General features: G+C 47.0%; 2 protein-coding genes across 13 annotated transcripts in view; one reads left to right on the top strand and one right to left on the bottom strand.

The window, feature by feature from the left end:
* Nucleotides 1-8,193, bottom strand: part of ACOX1 (acyl-CoA oxidase 1) — a 40,365-nt gene extending 32,172 nt beyond the window's left edge. The window contains exons 1-2 of one of the 3 annotated variants that reach the window (XM_031657772.1): nt 7,805-8,193; nt 7,374-7,533 (exon numbers count right to left, since the gene is read on the bottom strand). In XM_031657772.1, coding sequence (XP_031513632.1) covers nt 7,374-7,533; nt 7,805-7,913 — 269 coding nt within the window. In that variant the 5' untranslated portion in view covers nt 7,914-8,193. The remainder of the gene's footprint in view (nt 1-7,373; nt 7,534-7,804) is intronic. The other 2 variants (XM_031657771.1, XM_031657773.1) reach the window with 2 other exon arrangements.
* The window catches only part of LOC101015334 (CST complex subunit TEN1), a 29,529-nt gene continuing 15,632 nt past the window's right edge, over nt 8,050-21,946 (top strand). For 5 of the 10 annotated variants that reach the window (XM_021927991.2, XM_017950988.3, XM_009191283.4 and 2 more), the window contains exons 1-3: nt 8,229-8,343; nt 16,276-16,410; nt 18,071-18,168. In XM_021927991.2, coding sequence (XP_021783683.2) covers nt 18,077-18,168 — 92 coding nt within the window. In that variant the 5' untranslated portion in view covers nt 8,229-8,343; nt 16,276-16,410; nt 18,071-18,076. Of the gene's footprint in view, nt 8,344-12,937; nt 13,125-16,275; nt 16,411-18,070; nt 18,169-21,946 lie in introns of all 10 variants that reach the window. The other 5 variants (XM_021927994.2, XM_021927993.2, XM_021927992.2 and 2 more) reach the window with 4 other exon arrangements.

Below are 21,946 nucleotides of genomic sequence, written 5' to 3' on the forward strand. Positions count from 1 at the left end.
TTCAAGGAGAAGGTCAGGAAAATGTAAACCCCCTTCTTATGAAATTAAACATAAGATTTACCATTTTACTACCTAAAAAGCCAACAGCAGAACCTGATGATGTCTCTCCTAACTATTTCAAGGCTACAATTCATTTCATATTTACATGTAATCTAGGAAGCAAATTCTACCTAAGTTTTAGCATAAAAACATCTCTAATTTTTGGAAGGGGAGGCTGTTGGTGTTATTTACTGGTTCGACTGGTTGAATTTTTTAGAATGTGTGTTTTTTTTTCTTTTTTGCTTTATTTAGGTTTTACTTGTTTGTTTTAAAGGTTAAAAGTAGCCGGGCGCGGTGGCTCAAGCCTGTAATCCCAGCACTTTGGGAGGCCGAGACGGGCGGATCACGAGGTCAGGAGATCGAGACCATCCTGGCTAACACGGTGAAACCCCGTCTCTACTAAAAATACAAAAAAAAAACTAGCCGGGCGAGGTGGCGGGCGCTTGTAGTCCCAGCTACTCGGGAGGCTGAGGCGGGAGAATGGCACAAACCCGGGAGGCGGAGCTTGCAGTGAGCTGAGATCTGGCCACTGCACTCCAGCCCGGGCTACAGAGCAAAGACTCCGTCTCAAAAAAAAAAAAAAAAAATAAATAAATAAAGGTTAAAAGTAACTCCATAGAACACTTACTTGTAGAGCTGTTAACAAGAGCTCTAAGGAAGAAATAATTTCAACTATGTTTACCTAGATAATATAAGCAAATATCCAGAAAAGTAAATATATATTCCAGGGCAGAATCATACATCTCTAAAGGTCTTCAGGGTTTACAATAAGTAATGCGGACATGTAAAAATTTATCCCCAATGGTCAATGAACATACTACAGATTAACTCTATATCACATTGAAATTTAGTCCTCAACTCTCTTCTTATAAAACAGAGTCCACAGTAGTTGGCCTTGGCTGTGCCGTGTCATAGATTTTATGGGGATCAATTTTGTGCTTTGACAAAGTGCGTATCTAAAGAGTTTAAAGTACAAAATACATCTAATCTAACCGATCTTCACGACTTCCCAACAGATGATTAGAAAGCAATGTTACTACCAGTTTATCTTGATCTGTGCAATGAGCAGAGCATGAAGTAAAGGAGAGAAGGGATAGGCTGCCATTGCAGCGCTGGGGGACCCTGAAACCAAATCACCACCTTAGAAGAAATAATAGTAGCCGGGCACAGTGGCTCACACCTGTAATCCCAGCACTTTGGGAGGCCGAGGTGGACGGATCACAAGGTCAGGAGATCGAGCCCTCCTGGCTAACATGGTGAAATCCCATCTCTACTAAAAATACAAAAACATTAGCTGGGCATGGTGGCAGCCACCTGTAGTCCCAGCTACTTGGGAGGCTGAGGCGGGAGAATGGCGTGAACCCGGGAGGCGGAGCCTGCAGTGAGCCAAGATCGCGTCACTGCACTCCAGCCTGGGCAACAGAGCGAGACTCCGTCTCAAAAAAAAAAAAAAAAAAAAAAAAAAGGAAATAATAGTAAACACAATATACCCTTATTTTCCTATTTCCTAAATAAGTACTACACGATTATCCTCAGCATTTCTTTTCTTTGTTTCTTTTTTTTTTTTTTTGGAGACAGTCTCCCTCTGTTGCCCAGGCTGGAGTACAGTGGTGTGATCTCAGCTCATGGCAACCTCTGCCTCCTAGGTTCATGTGATTCTCATGCCTCAGCCTCCCAAGTAGCTGGGATTATAGGCGTGCGCCACCAAGCCCGCCTAATTTTGTATTTTAGTAGAGAATGCATTTTGCCATGTTGGCTAGGCTGGTCACAAAGTGGCCTGGCCTCAAGTGACCAGCCCACCTCAGCCACCCAAAGTGCTGGGATTACAGGTGTGAGCCAACATGCCCAGCCCCATTGTCTTTTCTATCTTACATAAATCATAATCCACTTAGAAACAAAAAACACTCATCATGGATGCTCTTAGATACGAATATTTCTAGTTAATCAAAATGAATTAATGTAATTATTATAGATTCCACCAGAGGGAACGACTTCTGTGTCCTAATCATGTGTTTAAGTCAATAGAAGCTGCTTATTAACATCAGTAAAAAATGTTTTCTCGGCCAGGCGCAGTGGCTTATGCCTGTAATCCCAGCACTTTGGGAGGCCAAGGTGGGTGGATTACGAGATCAGGAGTTCGAAACCAGCCTGGCCAACATGGTGAAACCCCGTTTCTACTAAAAATACAAAAATTAGCTGGGTGAGGCGGCAGGTGCCTGTAATCCCAGCTACTCAGGAGACGAGACAGAAGAATCACTTGAACCCAGGAGGCGGAGGTTGCCGTGAGCCAAGATCACACCACTGTACTCTTGCCTGGGAGACAGAGCAAGACTCCGTCTCAAAAAAAAAAAGTTTTCTCTGCCACCAACAGTTGTCAGGCATAGGCCTAGGGCAGGACATCACTTTTCAGGGGTGCTGAAGACATACTCATCTGAACAGCCAAGAGACGACTACTAGCCAACATCTAAAATGCCTTTTAACCCTCAGATTCTATGATTTTTATATTGTTTATGTTAATTTAAACTAGAGGGAAATAAGAGAAAGGAGGAGTATGAACAGAAAAGATGAGTCAATTTCTAAGGAATTTACAGCAGCAGCTTACTCCTCTGTATTTTATGCAACACAAGAGTTACTTGTATAACTCTAATACATAAGTTACACATTTCATAAAATGTGCCATGCCCAAAATCCTGATTAGATAAATGTGTAACTTAATCTCTCAAAGGCAAACACAGAATTCTCTAACTGTTGTGTTACTAAAACCAAAATGTTTTTATACACTTTCTATTTGTATAAATAAGAACACTTTTTTTTTTTTGGAGACAGAGTCTCACTCTGTCGCCCAGACTGGAGTGCAATGGCGCGATCTCGGCTCACTGCAAGCTCCGCCTCCCGGGTTCAAGCCATTCTCTTGCCTCAGCCTCCCAGTAGCTGGGACTACAGGTGCCTGCCACCATGCCCGGCTAACTTTTTTTGTATTTTTAGTAGAGACAGGGTTTCACCGTGTTAGCCAGGATGGTCTCGATCTCCTAACCTCGTGATCTGCCCACCTTGGCCTCCCAAAGTGCTGGGATTACAGGCGTGAGCCACCACGCCCTGCCAAGAATACTTTTCTATAAATACTTTTAAGTGTATTAAGTATTCTATTTCATATGTATATAAAGAGGAAATAAACATACAAAAATGTCCAAGAAATAGGCCAGGCACAGTGGCTCACACCTGTAAGCCCAGCACTTTTGGAGGCCGACGTGATCGAGGATCACTTGGGGTCAGGAGTTCAAGACCAGTGTGGGCAAAATAATAAGATCCTGTCTCTACAAAAAATTTAAAAATTAACCAGGTGTGAGCCAGGCACAGTGGCTCACACCTATAATCCCAGCACTTTGGGAGGCCGAGGTGGCGGATCGCCTGAGATCAGGAGTTTGATACCAGCCTGGCAAACATGGTGAAACTCCATCTCTACTAAAAATACAAAAATTAGCTGGGCGTGGTGGTGGGCACCTGTAATCCCAGCTACTTGGGAGGCTGAGGCAGGAGAATCGCTTGAACCCGGGAGGTGGAGGTTGCAGTGAGCTGAAATGATGCCACTGCACTCCAGCCTGTGGGACAAGAGTGAAACTCTGTCTCAAACAAAAATAAAACAAAACAAAATCAGTACATGCCCCAAATTCTCAAAAATACTGCTTATTTCATCAATTTCAGCATTCTTCTCCCTCATTTTAGCATTTAAGAAATCCAGGCCGGGCACGGTGGCTCACGACTGTAATCCTAGCACTCTGGGAGGCCGAGGCGGGTGGATCACCTGATGTCAGGAATTCGAGACCAGCCTGACCAGCACGGAGAAACCCTGTCTCTACTAAAAATACAAAATTAGTCGAGTGTGGTGGCACATGCCTGTAATCCCAGCTACTCGGGAGGCTGAGGCAGGACCTAAAAATACTAAATTAGTCAGGTGTGGTGGCACATGCCTGTAATCCCAGCTACTCGGGAGGCTGAGGCAGGAGAATCACTTGACCCAGGAGGCAGAAGTTGCAGTGAGCCGAGATCGCAACATTGCACTCCAGCCTGGGCAACAAGAGCGAAACTCCATCTCAAAAAAAAAAAAAGAAATCCAGGCTAGGCACAGTAGCTCCTGCCTGTAATCCCAGCACTTTGGGAGGCCGAGGAGGGCAGATTGCTTGAGGTCAGGAGTTCGAAACCAGCCTGACCAATATAGTGAAACCCCATCTCTACTAAAAATACAAAAAATTAGCCTGCCTGTAGTCCTGGCTACTCAGGAGGCTGAGGTAGGAGAATTGCTTGAACCCAGGAGGCAGAGGTTGCAATGAGCTGAGATCCTGCCACTGCACTTCAGCCTGGGCCACAGAGAGAGACTCCACTCAAAAAAAAAAAGATAAAGAAAAAGAAAAGAAATCCAATGGGCCAGGAGCAGTGTCTCATGCCTGTAATCCCAGCACTTTGGAAGGTCGAGGTGGGAGGATCACTTGAACCCAGGTGTTTGAGGTTACAGTGAACTATGATTGTGCCACTACACTGCTACCTGGGCAACAAAGCAAGATCCTGTCTCAAACAAAAATGAAAGAAAGAAAGAAAGAGAGAAAGAGAGAGAGAGAGAGAGGGAGAGAAAGAAAGAAAGAAAGAAAGAAAGAAAGAAAGAAAGAAAGAAAAAGAAAGAAAGAAAGAAAGAAAGAGAAAGAAAGAAAGAGAAAGAAAGAAAGAAAGAAAGAGAGAGAGAGAGAAAGAAAGAAGGAAAGAGAAAGAAAAGGAAAGAAAGAAAGGAAGGAAGGAAGAAAGGAAGAAAGGTAAGTGATGTATTTCACAATTAATAGCATGCCATGGTTAACAGGCAGCATTCTTTCTTTCTTAGTGTACACGAAACACTGGTGTGAGTTATAATCGATGAGATTATATAACCGAGGCTTTAACTCAATGGCATGCGATAATTGCCAGGACTCATTTACAAACCCCTTCTCTAACTTAAAAACTGATCTCCTTGTCATATCCTAAGGACACTGGAAGCCCGTCAAAGGGTGTGTTAAAGTTTGTACTTTGATACTTCACATGAAACATCACACACAAAGTAACTTGCTGGTGTCCATGAATCTTCAATCCGCATAAAGGACTTTGTTCTATTTCATTGTGACCTCACTGGAGTCTGGTTACACATTATGAACAGGTCACAGGTTATGAAATCATCTACTAACAACTTTAAAATGTATTGCACCACCCATTCAAAAACACACACACACGCACACACACACACACACAAACTTCTTTCCTGACATTTCTAGAAGGAATAAAATCTTACTAATTTTTTCAAATTTACAAGCCCAACACAGGTATCAGTAACATACTCTTCTAGGAGTTACTCTATCTCAGTATCCCCATAGCCATGAGTTACACTTTAAAAACAAAAAAGACCATTTAGAAGTATGCTGATTTGAACTACCAAAAATAAATAAACAAAATTTTTACGGCTAAAACTGAGTGGAGCTCTGAGGAAAGTCCAAAGGACCAGAGTAAACCATTTCATCTTCACAAAAATAACCCAAGTCAAGCTGAATATCGACACCAAAGGCACTAGAGGCAGTGACCATTATTACCATAAAGGCAGAACGTGCAATATATTCTATTTAGCTTGGTTCTAGTCTATATACCACTCATATGATTTAATCTTTACTGATGAAAATACTGAGTTCCTTTAAAATGGAGAAACTGAAAGCGAAAATGCCTAGGAATAAATGTGAAAAAATGCTATAGGTCAAAATAATCTTGTACTAGGATCATGTAACAGTGTTTGTTTAGGTTAAGGCAAAAAAGTCCTTTTTTTTTGTTTTTTGAGACAGAGTCTCTCTTTGTTGCCCAGGCTGGAGTGCAGTGTCACGATCTCGGCTCAGTGTAGCCTTCACCTCCCGGGTGCAAGGGATTCTCCTGCCTCAGCATCCCGAGTAGCTGGGACCACAGAAGCGCACCACCACGCCCCGGCTAATTTTTGTATTTTTAGCAGAAAGAGGGTTTCACCATTTTGGCCAGGCTGGTCCACCTGCCTCGGCCTCCCAAAGTGCTGAGATTATAGGCATAAGCCACTGTGCCCGGCCCAAAATCCTTATTTTTATTTATTTTTACCGCTCCTTGTGGAGCAGGATGGATCACGAGGTCAGGAGTTTGAGACCAGCCTGGCAACATGGTGAAACCCCATCTCGACTCAAAATACAAAAATTAGCCGAACGTGGTGGTGGGCGCCTGTAATCCCAGTACTCGGGAGGCTGAAGCAGGAGAATGGCTTGAATTGGGGGGGTAGAGGTTGGAGTGAGCCGAGATCCCACCACTGCACTGCAGCCTGGGCGACAGAGCGACACTCCGTCTCAAAAAACAAAAACGAAAACAAAAACAAACAAAAAACACAATAAAACACATGGTATGAAAAAAGGATATACTCTCTTCCACACTAGAACCAAGGCAAGTTTTTATGACGTCCCTCTCATATGCACAAGACAACCATTCAAGCGCTGTCATCGATTCAGAACTACTGGGTTCTTAGACTTTCTATTCATTTAGAGGCGTGACTGATTATTCTTCATCCAGGTCCACATTACCATATAATATATTCTGCTACTGCTCCAAAATATTTAAATGGACGTGCAACTAAAAAAAAAAAATCCTTCCAGATTCAGAATTTTAGCTGTTCTCGTTACAAAGAGCAAAATGATTCTGCATTTAAATCAGTCAAATTTGAGTTGCTTGGGCAGAATAATTCTTTTACAACATCCTTGAAACTGTACTCGAGAAAACTCCTGCATTTCCATTTCTTATCAACATTCTACAAACACGTCATCCCACGAAAAGGCCTGGATACAAAAGTAACCACATTATTTTCCACACATATAACTTTATTATTTTTTTTTGAGACGGAGTCGCGCACTCTTGCCCAGGCTGGAGTGCAGCGGCGGGATCTAGGCTCACTGCAGGCTCCGCCTCCCGGGTTCACGCCATTCTCCCGCCTCAGCCTCCCGAGTAGCTGGGACTACAGGGTACAGGGGCCCGCCACCACGCCCAGCGAATTTTTTGTATTTTTAGTAGAGACGGGGTTTCACCGTGTTAGCCAGGATGGTCTCGATTTCCTGACTTCGTGATCCGCCTGCCTCGGCCTCCCAAAGTGCTGGGATTACAGGCGTGAGCCACCGCGCCCAGGCACATATATAACTTCATAAAGTGTCATGAAAATATGCCAGTTTGCATCTTCAAACGCCAAGCACGGTGGTGAAAGGCCACCATAGACCGCAGCTTTAAAGTTCAGGCTTAACAACACTTGCTCTGTGCTAAGGCATACCTACTTTTTAAACCACATAATTTCATCAGGGTCTGCGATGCCAAACTCCCTCATCTTCTTCACCATGATGGCACTTTTCCTGACAGCCACCTCATAACGCTGGCTGCGAGTGAGGAAGTTCAAGTCCTCATGCTGGAAGTCTGGGTCGTTCAGGATCATGTTCTCTGGAAGGGGGTTAAAGGGCATTAAAAGGCAGACAGACACTCGGGGCTCCGTTCCACCCTCCCTGAATCACAATAGACTTCAGAGTCGCGGACACATCTCGGGAATGGCGATATCCCCCCACCAGGAACACAGGCTGTTCCTCGAAGTGGGGGTCCCGGCTCCCCTAACGCTGGGCGAGAGGGCCTGGGCCCCATAGCGCCCCTGACTCCGCATCGAGGGAGTCTCCAGGTTTTCTCGGGAAAGGAGGGAGGTCTCGCCCGCCGCCCTCACCGATCTCTCGGCGGCGCCGGGTGTTCTCGGGGCTGCCGTCCAGGATATGTGTAAGCAGCTCCGGGTTGAAGCTGGCGGAATCCCGCTCCCTGCGCAGGTCCGGGTTCATGGCGACGACCAGCTGGCAGCGAAGTAAGCACCGACGGAGGTGGCAGTGACAACCTAAACCCGCAGCTCCAGCGCCGGCCGGGCCCTATGAGGCAGCCTCAGAACCGCGCAAGTCCCCGCCTCCGCTCGCCCGGCCCGCCCCTTCTTTCTCCGAGGCCCTTCGGCGCGTGAGTGACAACCGCCCAGACAGAGGGGGCGATGTCCGCGGCGTGACTGGGGCCGGTCGCGGGGCAGACGAATCCTCTGCTCCTGGCCAGGGGAGGCTCCCGAGCGGATCCTCGGAAAAGGGGCTCCAAAGGTCAAGAAATTGCCCCGCGGGGCGTTCGGGGAGAGGGAAAGTAAAGCACTTTTTGTATCCCGCCACCTCTCCCGTCACGTGACCACGCGGGGCGGAAAGAGGAAATCCGAGGACCCGGCGACGCCCAGAACAGGTTGGCGAGGGCCTTGGGAAGGGGCGGGACAATGAGGCTGAGGAGGGACTGCGCCTGCGCTTGCCGCCCCCCGCCCCGCCCGCCCGGTTTCTCCCCGCTTCCGGGTCTGTGTCTCTAGGCCTCTCTGAAATGAGAGGGGTCGGGGAGACTCAGGAACCTGGAGTGGGAGACAGGCTTTGCGGAATTGCTAGGGAGGGTCATTTGGGCTTTTACCAAATCCACCCGGATTGGAGGAGAATGGGACGGGAACCAAAGTCTCTTTGGGGAGAGGCTCTAGTTACCTTTTGTTAAAATAATGACGTCTTTATTGGCAGAGGCGTGGGCTCCGGGGCCCTGGGTGTGGGATTGTGAGCGCTGCCCGCTGTTTAAGGGGTGGACGCGGACTTAGAATGAGGCCGAGCGGGCAGTGCTGCTCTAAGCCTTCTATCTGGGAAACCCGACATTTTTTCCCCCCAACCTCGCAGTTACTAGAGGTCTTGGAATCCAGACTTCTTTGCTTTCGCCATTATCGTCATCAAAGTGGGAAATGCACACTTAAATACTGTTAAAACCTAGTGTAGGGCCGGGCGCCGTGGCTCAAGCCTGGAATCCCAGCACTTTAGGAGGACGAGGCGGGCGTATCACTTGAGCTCGGGCGTTGAAGATCAGCCTGGGCAACGTGGCAAAACCTCATCTCTACAAAAAATACCAAAAACCTAGCTGGGTGTAGTGGCATGCGCCTGTAGTCCCAGCTACTCTGAAGGCTGAGATGGGATGGTGGCTTGCGCACCGGAGGTGGAGGTTGCAGTGAGCGAAGATTGTGACATTGCACTCCATCCTGGACAACATGGTGAGACCCTATCTCTACAGGAAAAAAAAAAAAAAACAGAAAACAAAAAACAATTCTGCCCAGTGGGATTGTGGACAAGGGAGATTCACAGATTTGTTGAATCATCTCTAGTCACTGTTTTTTTTTTTTTTTTCTTGAAACAGAGTCTCGCTCTATCGCCCAGGTTGGAGTGCAGTGGTGCGATCTCGGCTCACTGCAAGCTCCGCCTCCCAGGTTCACGCCATTCTCCTGCCTCAGCCTCCCAAGTAGCTGGGACTACAGGCGCCCGCCACCACGCCCGGCTAATTTTTTGCATTTTTAAAAGTAGAGACGGGGTTTCACCGTGTTAGCCAGGATGGTCTCAATCTCCTGACCTCGTGATCCACCCGCCTCGGCCTCCCAAAGTGCTGGGATTACAGGCGTGAGCCAGGGCGCCCTGCCTTTGTGTTTTTTCTTTTTATTTCTCTCTACTGGGCAGGCTGCCATACCGTTGCCCAGGCTGCAGTGTGGTGGTAGGTGGTATGATCTCAGCTCATTGCACCCTCCACCCCTGGGTTCAAGCGATTCTCCTATCTCAGCCTCCCAAGTAGCTGGGATTACAGGGGCTCGCCGCCACACCCAGCTAATTTTTGCATTTTTAGTAGAGACAGGGTTTTGCCATATTGGCCAGGCTGGTCTCGAATTCCTGACCTCAGTTTATCCACCTGCCTCGGCCTCCCAAAGCGCTGGGATTACAGGCGTGAGCCGCCGCGCCTAGCCTGTCTGTAGTCTGTGTAATACTATGACTTTGGTTTTCTCAGAAGTAAAACTACAAAGATGCATAACATTCATCATTTGAATAATAGAACTATAATACACACTCTTAACCCCTAGGACCTCAGGATCCTCATTTGTCTTATTAAGGTGCTGATCTCAGGCCCCTTCAACAGCAGGGAGAGTGTCTAGTTATTCTTTGTACCTGGCACAGTGCCTGCCCCACTAAAGGTGCTCAGGAAATCTTTGTGGCGTGAACAAATGGCTACTTGACAGCTGACCTTCTAGGTCTAGTATTCTAGGAAACCAATTGCTCTTAATGTAATGATAGTGGGTGTACTCAGCATTGAATAGAAAAGACTTAGATGAGCTAAATTTGGTGAGTTTTATTTTGAAATAATTTCAAATTTACACGAGAATTACAAGACTAGAACAAAGAACTTTTCTTCTGTGACTTTAACACTTTTTTTTTTGAGATGATGTCTTCCTCTGTCACCCAGGCTGGAGTGCAGTTGCATGATCTCAGCTCACTGCAACCTCCGCCTCCTGCGTTCAAATGATTCTCATGCCTCAGCCTCCCAAGTAGCTGGCACTACAGGAATGCGCTACCACACCTGGCTGAGTTTTGTGTGTTTGTTAGAGGCAGGGTTTCACCATGTTGACCAGGCTGGTCTCAAACTCCTGGCCTCACGTGATCCACTTGCCTCAGCCTTCCAAAGTGTAGAGATTACAGGTGTGAGCCACCGCGTCTGGCTGGCTGACATTAACACTTTTGAAGCGTATAAGCCCATTTTTTTGTAGTTTTGGATCTCAGAAAACAATACCCCAAAATGAAGGCCTCAGAAGCAACCCACAAAGCAAGTTTTTTTTTACCTTCTGCCCTCCTCTCCCTCAGGCCCATTCTCCCCCAAGGCTAGCCAGAGACGTTAGAATCCTCTTCCCCAAGGCGGGTCATAGAAAACAGAGTCCTTTGCCCCCAAAGCCAGCCATAAAACCCTAAATATAGGCTGAGTGCGGTGGCTCACACCTATAATCCTGGCACTTTGGGAGGCCAAGGCAGGTGGATCACAAGGTCAGGAGATCAAGATCATCCCGGCTAACACAGTGAAACCCCATCTCTACTAAAAATACAAAAAAAAATTAGCTGGGCGAGGTGGCACTTGCCTGTAGTCCCAGCTACTCGGGAGGCTGAGGCAGGAGAACCGCTTGAACCCGGGAGGCAGAGGTTGCAGTGAGCCGAGATTGCACCACTGCTTTCCAGCCTGGGCAACAGAGTGAGACTCCATCTCAAAAAACAAAACACAAAACAAACAAACAAGAAACCTAAATATATTACTCTTAATTTTCCCTCCATCTTTTGGTATAAAAACTGGCCAGAAAGAAATTATCTGACCTACCTTGTTGGACTATAGGCCACAAGACCCCATTCCAGAGAGGGTCCTGCTCCACACCCAGAAGGAAGCAATGCTGCTCCAAGAAGCCAAGAAGAATCTATACAGGCCTTGCTGGGCCTCCCCACTCAGTCTATCAGCATTAGATCCTACCTTTCCCCTGTATCTTTGGGTCTTCCTTCTGAGGGCTCCCACATGTACATGTTACATAAATGTGTACACCTTTTTGACCATTACTCTGCCTTTTGCAAGTTGACTTTTTGCCGCGAAACTTCAGAGGGCCGCTTGGCCCCTGCAGTAGAATGTCGCATAATTCAGATTTGTCTGATATTTATTCATGATTAGATTCAGATGATGCATTTTTGGCAGGAATACCACACAAGTGATTAATAGGAGAAAAGGCATACACATGTATTTGATCATAGTTTTGCTTTGTTTTGTTTTGTTTGAGACAAAACTCTGTCACCCAGACTGGAATGCAGTGGCTCAACCATAGTTCACTGCAGCCTCAAACTCTTAGGCTCAAGCATTGATCATAGTTTTATTTACTTATTTATTTGTTTATTTATTTATTTTTTCAGACAGAGTCTCGCTCTGTCGCCTAGGCTGGAGTGCTGTGGAGATCTCGGCTCACTGCAGCCTCTGCTTCTCCGGTTCAAGCAATTCTCCTGCCTTAGCCTTCCTTGTAGCTGGGATTACAGGCGCCCGCCATCATGCCTGGCTAATTTTTGTATTTTTAGTAGAGACGGTGTGTCACCATGTTGGCCAGGCTAGTCTTGAACTCCTGACCTTAAGTGATCTGCCTGCCTTGGCTCAAAAAAACAAAAAAAAGAAAGAGACCGGGTGAGGTGGCTCACGCCTATAATCCCAACACTTTGGGAGGCCGAAGTGGGTGGATCACCTGAAGTGAGGAGTTCATGACCAGCCTGGCCAACATGGTGAAACGCCGTCCCTACTAAAAATACAAAAATTAGCCGGGCATGTTGGCACGCGCCTGTAGTCCCAGCTACTCAGGAGGCTGAGGCAGGAGAATCGCTTGAACCTGGGGGGTGGTGGTTACAGTGACCCTGAGAACCTGCCACTGTACTCCAGCGTGGCAGACAGAGTGAGACTCCATCTCAAAAAGAAAGAAAAAAGTATAATCAGGCCGGTCGCGGTGGCTCAAGCCTGTAATCCCAGCACTTTGGGAGGCCGAGAGGGGCGGATCACGAGGTGAGGAGATCGAGACCATGGAACCCCGTCTCTACTAAAAAAAATACAAAAAAAAAAACTAGCCGTTCGCGGTGGCCGGCGCCTATAGTCCCAGCTACTCGGGAGGCTGAGGCGGAAGAAAGTTGTAAACCCGGGAGGCGGAGCTTGCAGTGAGCTGAGATCTGGCCACTGCACTCCAGCCCCCGCGACAGAGCAAGACTCCATCTTAAAAAAAAAAAAAAAAAAAAAAAAGGGTATAATCATTATACCAGCAAACTCCTCCCTCGATGAGAGTTGCATAGCCACCCCAGCATCCTCCCCACCCCTTTTTCCCCAGATCCACCAGAAAAACAGGAACATCTAGTGGGGACACTCCTTTAGTCCCCTCATGTTAGTGAGCACACACTCGTGTACACCAGCCCTTCGTAATTTTTATCTCCCTCTGTTTTAGACAACGAATGTTTTCATAGCCTGTGCCACTTCTATAACCACCTGATGGGTTCCTGCAGCACAAACAAAATCAGTTCATGGAGAACATGGCGTTACAGTCAAGAAAGAGTTTAATTGACACAAGGCTGGCCACACCACGTGGGAGTTGGTATTATTAGTCAGTCTCCTGGAAGGCTCAGAGATTAGAGGTCATTTAAATGTAATTTCGGGAAAGGGGTGGTGGCAGCTAGGCAATGGTGCTTGCTGCTGATTGGTTGGGGGTGCAACCTTAGGGGTGTGGCAAATGGTCCTCCTGCAGGCTGAGTCACCTCTGAGGGGGGGCCCCGCAGGAGTGGTTGGTGGGGTCCATGTGGAGTTGGTGGTGTCAGACATGCAAAAAACCTGAAAAGATATCTCCAAAGGCCAATCTTAGATTCTGCAGTAGTGATGTTATCTGCAGGAGTAACTGGGGAAGTTGCCTAGCTTGTGACCTCTGGAATAATGGCTGGCAGTCTTCGCAGAATTCGGGCTTCTCTGTGCTCCTAGCCTGGTGGTCTCTCATTAGCTTTACAAAAGTGGCTGCGTTTTAGGGAAGGGCTATTTTCATTTAAACTATAAACTAAATGTCTCCCAAAGTTAGCTTGGCCCAACCCCGGGAATAATTAAGGGCAGCTTAGCAGCCAAAGGCAAGAGGGGAATTGGCTAGATCAGATCTCTCCCTCTCCCCTGCTGCCCTAATTCTCTCACTGATGCAATTTTTGCAAAGGACATCTTACTTCTCTATCAAACTATGACTCTGAGGAGATCTTTTTGCTCATTGTTGGACATTATGGGCTGTATAGTGTGTTCCTTGTTCTGAAGAAATAATGGTCAGCTTTCCAAATCTGTGCACCGTCTCTTGTTCTGCTTTTTCATTTTTTTTAAATTTAATTTTGCTTTTGTGAGCGTCTCACTCTGTCACCCAGGCTGGAGTGCAATGGTGCAATCATAGTTCACTGCAGCCTCGTCCTTGCAGGCTCAAGCGATCCTCCTATCTCATCCTCCCAAGTAGTTGGGATTATAGGCATGCACCACCATACCCGGCTAATTTTTATATTTTTAGTAGAGACAAGGTTGCCCTCAAACTCCTGAGCTCAAGTGATCTGCCCGCCTCAGCCTCCTCAAGTGCTGGGATTATAGGCATGAGCCACCGCGCCCGGCCTTGTTCTGATTGTTTTGAAGCATTTGTAGCTTCCAGCAGGTAAGCAAAGCCCAGTCCAGAGTCACTGTCTGTTCCTATCAAGGAACAGAGTTCCCTGGTACTGCCCCAGGGCTACCAGCATGAGTCTCACTTGCCAGCTATGATCAGGACCTTCCAGGACGTGATCTGCACCATAGCCACAGGCAGTCTCTGTCTCTTTTGCTGACAAACAGAACAGTTCTTCCTGCCACTATGTGCCTGAGAGGGTTCAAGAGGAACGTGTTCATGAAAAAAGTCAAATGCGGCAAGGCGCGGTTGGCTTACGTGTGTAATCCCAGCACTTTGGGAGGCCAAGCTGGGTAGATCACCTGAGGTCAAGAGTTCGAAACCAGCCTGACCAACAGGGTGAAACCCTGTCTCACTAAAAAAAATTACAAAAATTTGGCCGAGTATGGTGGCTCAAACCTGTAATCCCAGCACTTTGGGAGGCGAGGCAGGCGGATCCGCGAGGTCAGGAGATCAAGACCATCACTTGCTTGGTGAAACCCGTCTCTACTAAAAAATACAAAAACTAGCGAGGCCGAGGTGGCGTCCTGTAGTCCTTCTCGAGGAGGCTAGGGCAGGAGAATGCGTAAACCCGGGAGAGCGGGCTTGCAGTGAAGGCTGAGATCGACCACTGCACTCCAGCCTGGGCAGAGCGAGACTCAGTCTCAAAAAAAAAAAAAAAAAAAAAGTACAAAAATTAGCGGGCATGGTGCAGGCGCCTGTAGTTTAACTACTCGTGAGGCTGAGGCAGGAGAATCTCTTGAACCTGGGAGGCGGAGGTTGCAGTGAGCCAAAATTGCACCATTGAACTCCTGCATGACAGGGCAAGACTCTGTCTCAAAAAAAAAAAAAAAAAAAAAATTAGCTGGGTGTGGTGGTAGCTGAGGCAGGCAAATCGCTTGAACCCCGGAGGCAGGGATTGCAGTGAGCCGAGATCATGCTGAGATGGAGTTGTTCCCTTGACCCCTTTGGTTCCCTGGTTGGGAACTGGAGTGACTCGTTTCACTCAGCCTGCCACTGGCCGTTCCTCAAGAGAGGGAGCATGGGAGCAAGCAAGTGCAGCAAGAGGATGGAACAAACCAGCCCATCGCTCCTCTCTGGCGGGAGCAGGCTCTGGGCAGAGCCCGCAGCAGCATCCAAGCCTGTGCCTTTCAGCACCCGGTTCTTGTCTGGCATCCAGGAAGAATCAGGTCACACAAACAGATTGAAGGGTAGTGTATGCTGAGGATTTTATTGGGTGATAGCTCTTAGAGGGATGGGAGTTGGAAAGGGGATGGTATGGGAAGAAGGTGTTCTTTCCCTGAAGTTGCACCGTTTGAAGTTAGCTGCTTCTGTCTGTAGCCTCTGACTCACAGTTGCTGCCTCTCTGCTCACTGCTCAGCAGCTTGTATCCCCGACCATCAGCCCCAGGGAGAGGCCCCATAAATATGGGGTCATATCTATGATGGGACACCAGCCCTACCAGGCAGGCAACAGAGCAAGACTCTGTCTCAAAAAAAGTAAAAAAAAAAAAAAAAAATGGCCCGGGTGCGGTGGCTCACGCCTGTAATCTCAGCACTTTGGGAGGCCAAAGTGGGTGGATCACGAGGTCAGGAGATCGAGACCATCCTGGCTACCATGGTGAAACCCCGTCTCTACTAAAAATACAAAAACATTAGCCGGGCATGGTGGCAGGCACCTGTAGTCTCAGCTACTCGGGAGGCTAAGGCAGGAGAATGGTGTGAACCCGGGAGGTGGAGCTTACAGTGAGCCGAGATCATACCACTGCACTCCAGCCTGGGTGACAGAGCGAGACTCCATCTCAAAATAAATAAATAAATAAATAGATAAATAAATATAAAAATAAATAGTTGAAGGCAGCCAGATGTGGTGGTACGCACCTGTAGTCCCTTGGGAGACTGAGGCAAGGGGAATCACTTGAGTCGAGGAGTTTGAGGCTGCAGTGAGCTATGATCCCACCAGTGTACTCCAGCCTTGGTGACAGAGTGAGACCTTGTACAGGCACATGCCACATACACACATTTGGGTCAATGACAGAGTGCATATACACAGTGGCCGAAAAGATTATATGACACCATATTTTTTACTATTGACCATTTTTTACCATTTTCTCTCCTATGTTTGCTTATGTTCAGATATACAGATACCATTGTGCTACAGTTGCCTCCAGTGTTCTGTACAGCCACACGTGGTGCAGGTTGATAGCCTGCGAACAATAGGCTCCACCATACAGCACCAGGGCTGCAGTAGGCTGTGCCATCTAGGTTTGTGTAAGTACACAGTGATGTTCACACAATGATGAAATCACCTAACTGCATTTCTGAGAACACATCTCTGTTATCGCTTGAATGCATGTCTACAATTGTTATCAGAGATCATAAAGCCCACAAAGCTGAAAAATGTACTATGTACTCATTTATAAACCCCTGTTTTATGGGATTGGAAGGAATGGGTTACATAGAGATTGGAGTGGAACAGTACTTCTCCACATAGCTTTTTATTTTATTTTATTTTATTTTATTTTATTTTATTTTATTTATTTTATTTTATTTTAGACTGAGTCTCTCTCTGTTGCCCAGGCTGGAGTACAGTGGTGCAAGCTCAGCTTACTGCAACCTCTGCCTCCCGGGTTCAAGTGATTCTCATGCCTTAGCCTCCCAAGTAGCTGGGATCACAGGTGCTACCATCATGCCCAGCCTAATTTTGTATTTTTAGTAGAGATGGAATTTTGCCATGTTGGCCAGGCTGGTCTCAAACTCCTGATCTCAGGTGATCTGCCCACCTTGGCCTCCCAAAGTGATGGGATTACAGGCGTGAGCCGCCACCGTGCACGGACTTTTTATTTTTTTAGAGACAGAGCCTCCCTCTGTCATCCATGCTGGAGTTCTGTGATGCTCTGATAGCTCACTGCAGCCTCGAACTCCTGGGCTCCAGCTATCCTCCCACCTGAGCTGCCCGAGTAGCTGGTACTACATGTGTTTCTAGCCTGCCAAATTGTTTTCTTTTTTGTAAAGTCAGGCTGTTGCTTTGTTCTCAGGCTGGTCCTGAACTCCTGACCTCAAGCAGTCCTCCCACCTTGGCCTCCCAAAGCACTGGGATTACAGGTGTGAGCCACCATTCTGGGCCACACATAGCTTTTTAATTTTTTTTGTTTGTTTGTTTGAGACGGAGTTTCACTCTTGTTGCCCAGGCTGGAGTGCAATGGCACGATCTCGGCTCACTGAAACTTCTGCCTCCCGGGTTTAAGTGATTCTCCTGCCTCAGCCCCCCAAGTCGCTGGGATTACAGGCATGCACCACCATGCCCGGCTAATTTTGTATTTTTAGTAGAGACGGGGTTTCTCCATGTTGGTCAGGCTAGTCTTGATCTCCCGGCCTCAGGTGATCCACCTGCCTCAGCCTCCCAAAGTGCTGGGATTACAGGCATGAGCCACTGCGCCCGGCCGTGGTTTGTTTTTGTTTGTTTGTTTTTAATACATGAATGCATATTATATCAATTATTTATTTATTTTGAGACGGCATCTTGCTCTATCACCCAGGCTGGAGTGCAGTGGCACGATTTCGTCTCACTGCAACCTCCACCTCCTGGGTTCAAGCAATTCTCCTGCTCCAGCCTCCTGAGTAACTGGGATTACAGGCACATGCCACCAGCTAATTTTTGTATTTTTAGTAGAGATGGGGTTTTACCATGTTGGTCAGGCTGGTCTGAAACTCTTGACCTCGTGATCCACCTGCCTTGGCCTCCCAAAGTGCTGGGATTATAGGCATGAGCCACCATGCCTGGCAAAATTTTTTTTTTTAATTTTAAAACACTGCCCACTGGAATTAGTCTTCAAGATGCTGTTGGTCTCATATATCTGCTAATCTCTGTTTTGCAGTCTATTTGATTTATCAGGAAACTTCAAAATCCATCTCAACTGTTTGGTTATAGGAGCCCATGATGCTGCCCAAACCTGGGACCTATTACCTCCCCTGGGAGGTCAGTGCAGGCCAAGTTCCTGATGGGGGCACACTGAGAACATTTGGCAGGTGAGAATGTTTTTTTAAATTTTTTTCAGTGGTGGGGGTGATGGTTAAATGTCTTTCTCTACCCCCCCCAAAAAAAAAATTGGGGGCTGGGCGCGGTGGCTCATGCCTGTAATCCCAGCACTTTGGGAGGCCGAGGTGGGTGAATCACCTGAGGTCAGGAGTTTGAGACCAGCCTGACCAACATGGAGAAACCGTGTCTCTACTAAAAATACAAAATTAGCCTGGCATGGTGGCGTGTGCCTATAATCCCAGCTACTCGGGAGGCTGAGGCAGGAGAATTGCTTGAACTTGGGAGGTGGAGGTTGCAGCGAGCTGAGATTGTGCTATTGTACTCCAGCTTGGGCAACAAGAACAAAACTCCATCTCAAAAATAAAAAATAAAAATAAATATATATACACATATATATATATACACGTGTGTGTGTGTGTGTATATATATATATATATATACTGAAAAAATTAATATTCACTGTAAAAAGTGTAGATAGTCCATAAAGGTGTAGAGAGGAAGGAAAAGTCACCCATAATCCCATTGCCCAGACAACCACTGCTAACCTTTGGTGATTATCCTCATGTGCTCTTCCATGTGTATGTGTTTGTATATGTGGGTGGGTATAGAGACACCTGATAGACATACATACGTATATACTTTGTCAGTTATTTATCAGTTATATATTGCTGTGTAACAAATTACCCACACACACAATTTTAGTTTTTCATAGAAACAGGGTCTCCCTATATTCTCAAGGCTGGTGTCAAACTCCTCGGCTCAAGTGATCCTCCTGACTCAGCCTTCCAAAGTGCTGTGCTCAGCCACTGTGCTCGGCCTCCCCCAAATTTAAAATAATTATTGTCTCATAGTTACTATGGGTCAGGAATTTGGGAGTAGTTTAACTGTTTGGATCTGGCTCAGGGTTGCTCATGGGAGTGGCATCCAGATGTTGGCCAGGGCTGCAGTTATCTGGAGGCTTGACTGGGGCCAGGACTTCTACTTCCAAGGTGGCTTGTTCACGTTTGGCAAAGTAGTGCTGGCTCCTGGCAAGATAACTCAGTTCCTGACAATGTGGATTTCTCTGTAGTTCTGTGTAAGGGTTCTCATAACACAGCAGTTTCTGCCAGAAGCAGTGACCAAGAGAAAAAGCAGGATGAAAACCACAATGTCTTTCATGACTTAGCTTCCAAAGTCAGTCTCCGTCATTTCTGCAGTATCCTACTGATTACACAGGTCAGCCTTACTCAGCATCGTAGAGGATGCACAAGGACGTAAATATTAGGGGGTGAGAATCACAGGGGACCATCTTAGAGACATGTGTACATACATAGAGAAGTATTTTAACCTAGGCCAGGTGTGGTGGCTCACGCCTGTAATCCCAGCACTTTGGGAGGCCAAGGCAGGCGGATCACCTGAGGTCAGGAGTTTGAGAACAGCCTGGCCAAAATGGCAAAACCCCGTCTCTACTAAAAATACAAAAATTAGCCGGGCTTGGTGGTGGGTGCCTATAATCCCAACTACTCAGGAGGCTGAGGCAGGAGAATCGCTTGAACCCAGGAGGTAGAGGTTGCACTAAGCTGAGATTGCACCACTGCACTCCAGCCTGGGGGACAGGGTGAGACTCTGTCTCGAAAAAAAAAAAAAGAGAAAGTAGTATTTTAACCTAGGCCAGGTGTGGTGGTTCATGTCTGTAATCCCAACACTTTGGGAGGCCAAAGTGGGTGGATCATCTGAGGTCAGAAGTTCAAAACCAGCCTGGCCAACATGGTGAAACCCCATCTCTACAAAAAATACCAAAATTAGCCAGGCGTGGTGGCAGGCGCCTGTAATCCCAGCTATTTGGGAGGCTGAGGCAGGAGAATTGCTTGAACCCATGAGGCAGAGGTGGCAGTGAGCCAAGATCACGTTCCAGCTTGGGTGACAAGAGTGAAATTTGGTCTCAAAAAAAAAAAAAGTATTTTGACCTAGTTAAAGCCTGGGTGTGGAGGCTCACATCTGTGATCCTAGCACTTTGAGAGGCTGAGGTGGGAGGATTGGTTGAGTCCAGGAGTTTGAGACAAGCCTGGGCAACATGGTGAAACCCTGTCTCTACAAAATATACAAAAAATTAGCCAGGCATGGCAGTGTGCACCTGTAGCCTCAGCTACTGGGGAGGCTGAGGTGGGAGGATCACCTGAACCTGGGAGGTCTAGGCTGCAGTGAGCCAAGATTGCACCACTGCACTCCATCCTGGATGACAGAGTGAGATCCTGCCTCAAAAAAAAAAAAAAAAAAAGAAAAGAAAAGAAAAAAAAAAAAGAAGAAAGCAGTGTTTTAACCTAGATGAGATCCTATTGTATTACTGTACTGTAGCATTTATTTACTTAGCTGTGTATGGTAGACCTAGATCCATGTCAGACATGTAGATCTCCATCATCATTTTGAGTAGTTCCATTTTGTTTCACTGTGGTGATATTGCATCATTTACTTAGCCAAATCTTTTTTTTTTTTTTTTTTTTTTTTGAGACGGAGTCTCGCTCTGTCGCCCAGGCTGGAGTGCAGTGGCGTGATCTCGGCTCACTGCAACCTCTGCCTCCTGGGTTCAAGCAATTCTCCTGCCTCAGCCTCCTGAGTAGCTGGTATTACAGGCACCTGTCACCACACCTGGCTAATTTTTTTTTATTTTTTAGTAGAAATGGTATTTCACCATCTTGGCCAGGCTGGTCTTGAGCTCCTGACCTCATAATCCACCAGCCTCGGCCCCGCAAAGTGCTGGGATTACAGGCTCGAGCCATTGCAACCAGCCTACTTAGCCAATACTTTATTGATTTTCTTTTTTTTTTTTTTGAGACAGAGTCTTGCTCTGTTGCCCAGACTGGAGTGCAGTAGTATGATCTCGGCTCACTGCAGCCTCTGCCTCCCGGGCTCCAGTGATCCTCCTGTCTTGGCCTCCCAAGTATCTGGGACCACAGCTGCATGCTACCATGCTTGGCTAATTTTTTATATTTTTAGTAGAGACAGGGTTTCAACATGTTGCCCAGGTTGGTCTTGAACTCTTGGACTCAAGCGATCCACCTGCCTTGGCCTCCCAAAGTGCTGGGATTACCAGCATGAGCCACTACGCCCAGCTAGATATTAATATGGTAGGGGAAAACATCTTGATCTCTACTTCACAACATGCAAAAAAACATTTACACTGTGTCATAGATTACAAGCTAAAACTGCACGGTCTCAAGAAAACCGGAAAATATCTTTACAACCTTGAGTAGGCAAAGTTTTTTTTTTTTTTTTTTTTTTTTTTTTTAAATAGCGTTTATAGCCCATATTGAAAAAGAAAAGATGGCCAGGCACAATGGCTCATGAGTGTAATCCCAGTACTTTGGGAGGCTGAGGCAGGTGGATCGCTTGAGCCCAGGAGTTTGAGACCAGCGTGGACAACATAGCAAAACTCCATCTGTACAAAAAGTTAAAAAATTAGCCAGGTGTAGGCCAGGTGCGGTGGCTCATGCCTGTAATCCCAGCACTTTGGGAGGCCGAGGCGGGCGGATCATAAGGTCAGGAGATCGAGACCATCCTGGCTAACGTGGTGAAACCCCATCTCTGCTAAAAATAGAAAAAAATTAGCTGGGCGTGGTGGTGGGCACTTGTAGTCCCAGCTACTCGGGAGGCTGAGACAGGAGAATGGCATGAACCCAGGAGGCGGAGCTAGCAGTGAGCTGAGATAGTGCCACTGCACTCCAGCCTGGGCAACAGAGCGAGACTCCATCTCAAAAAAATAAATAAATAAAAATTAGCCAGGTGTGGTGG

The sequence above is a fragment of the Papio anubis genome, chromosome 17 (assembly GCF_008728515.1).
Source record: "Papio anubis isolate 15944 chromosome 17, Panubis1.0, whole genome shotgun sequence".
Lineage (NCBI taxonomy): Eukaryota > Metazoa > Chordata > Mammalia > Primates > Cercopithecidae > Papio > Papio anubis.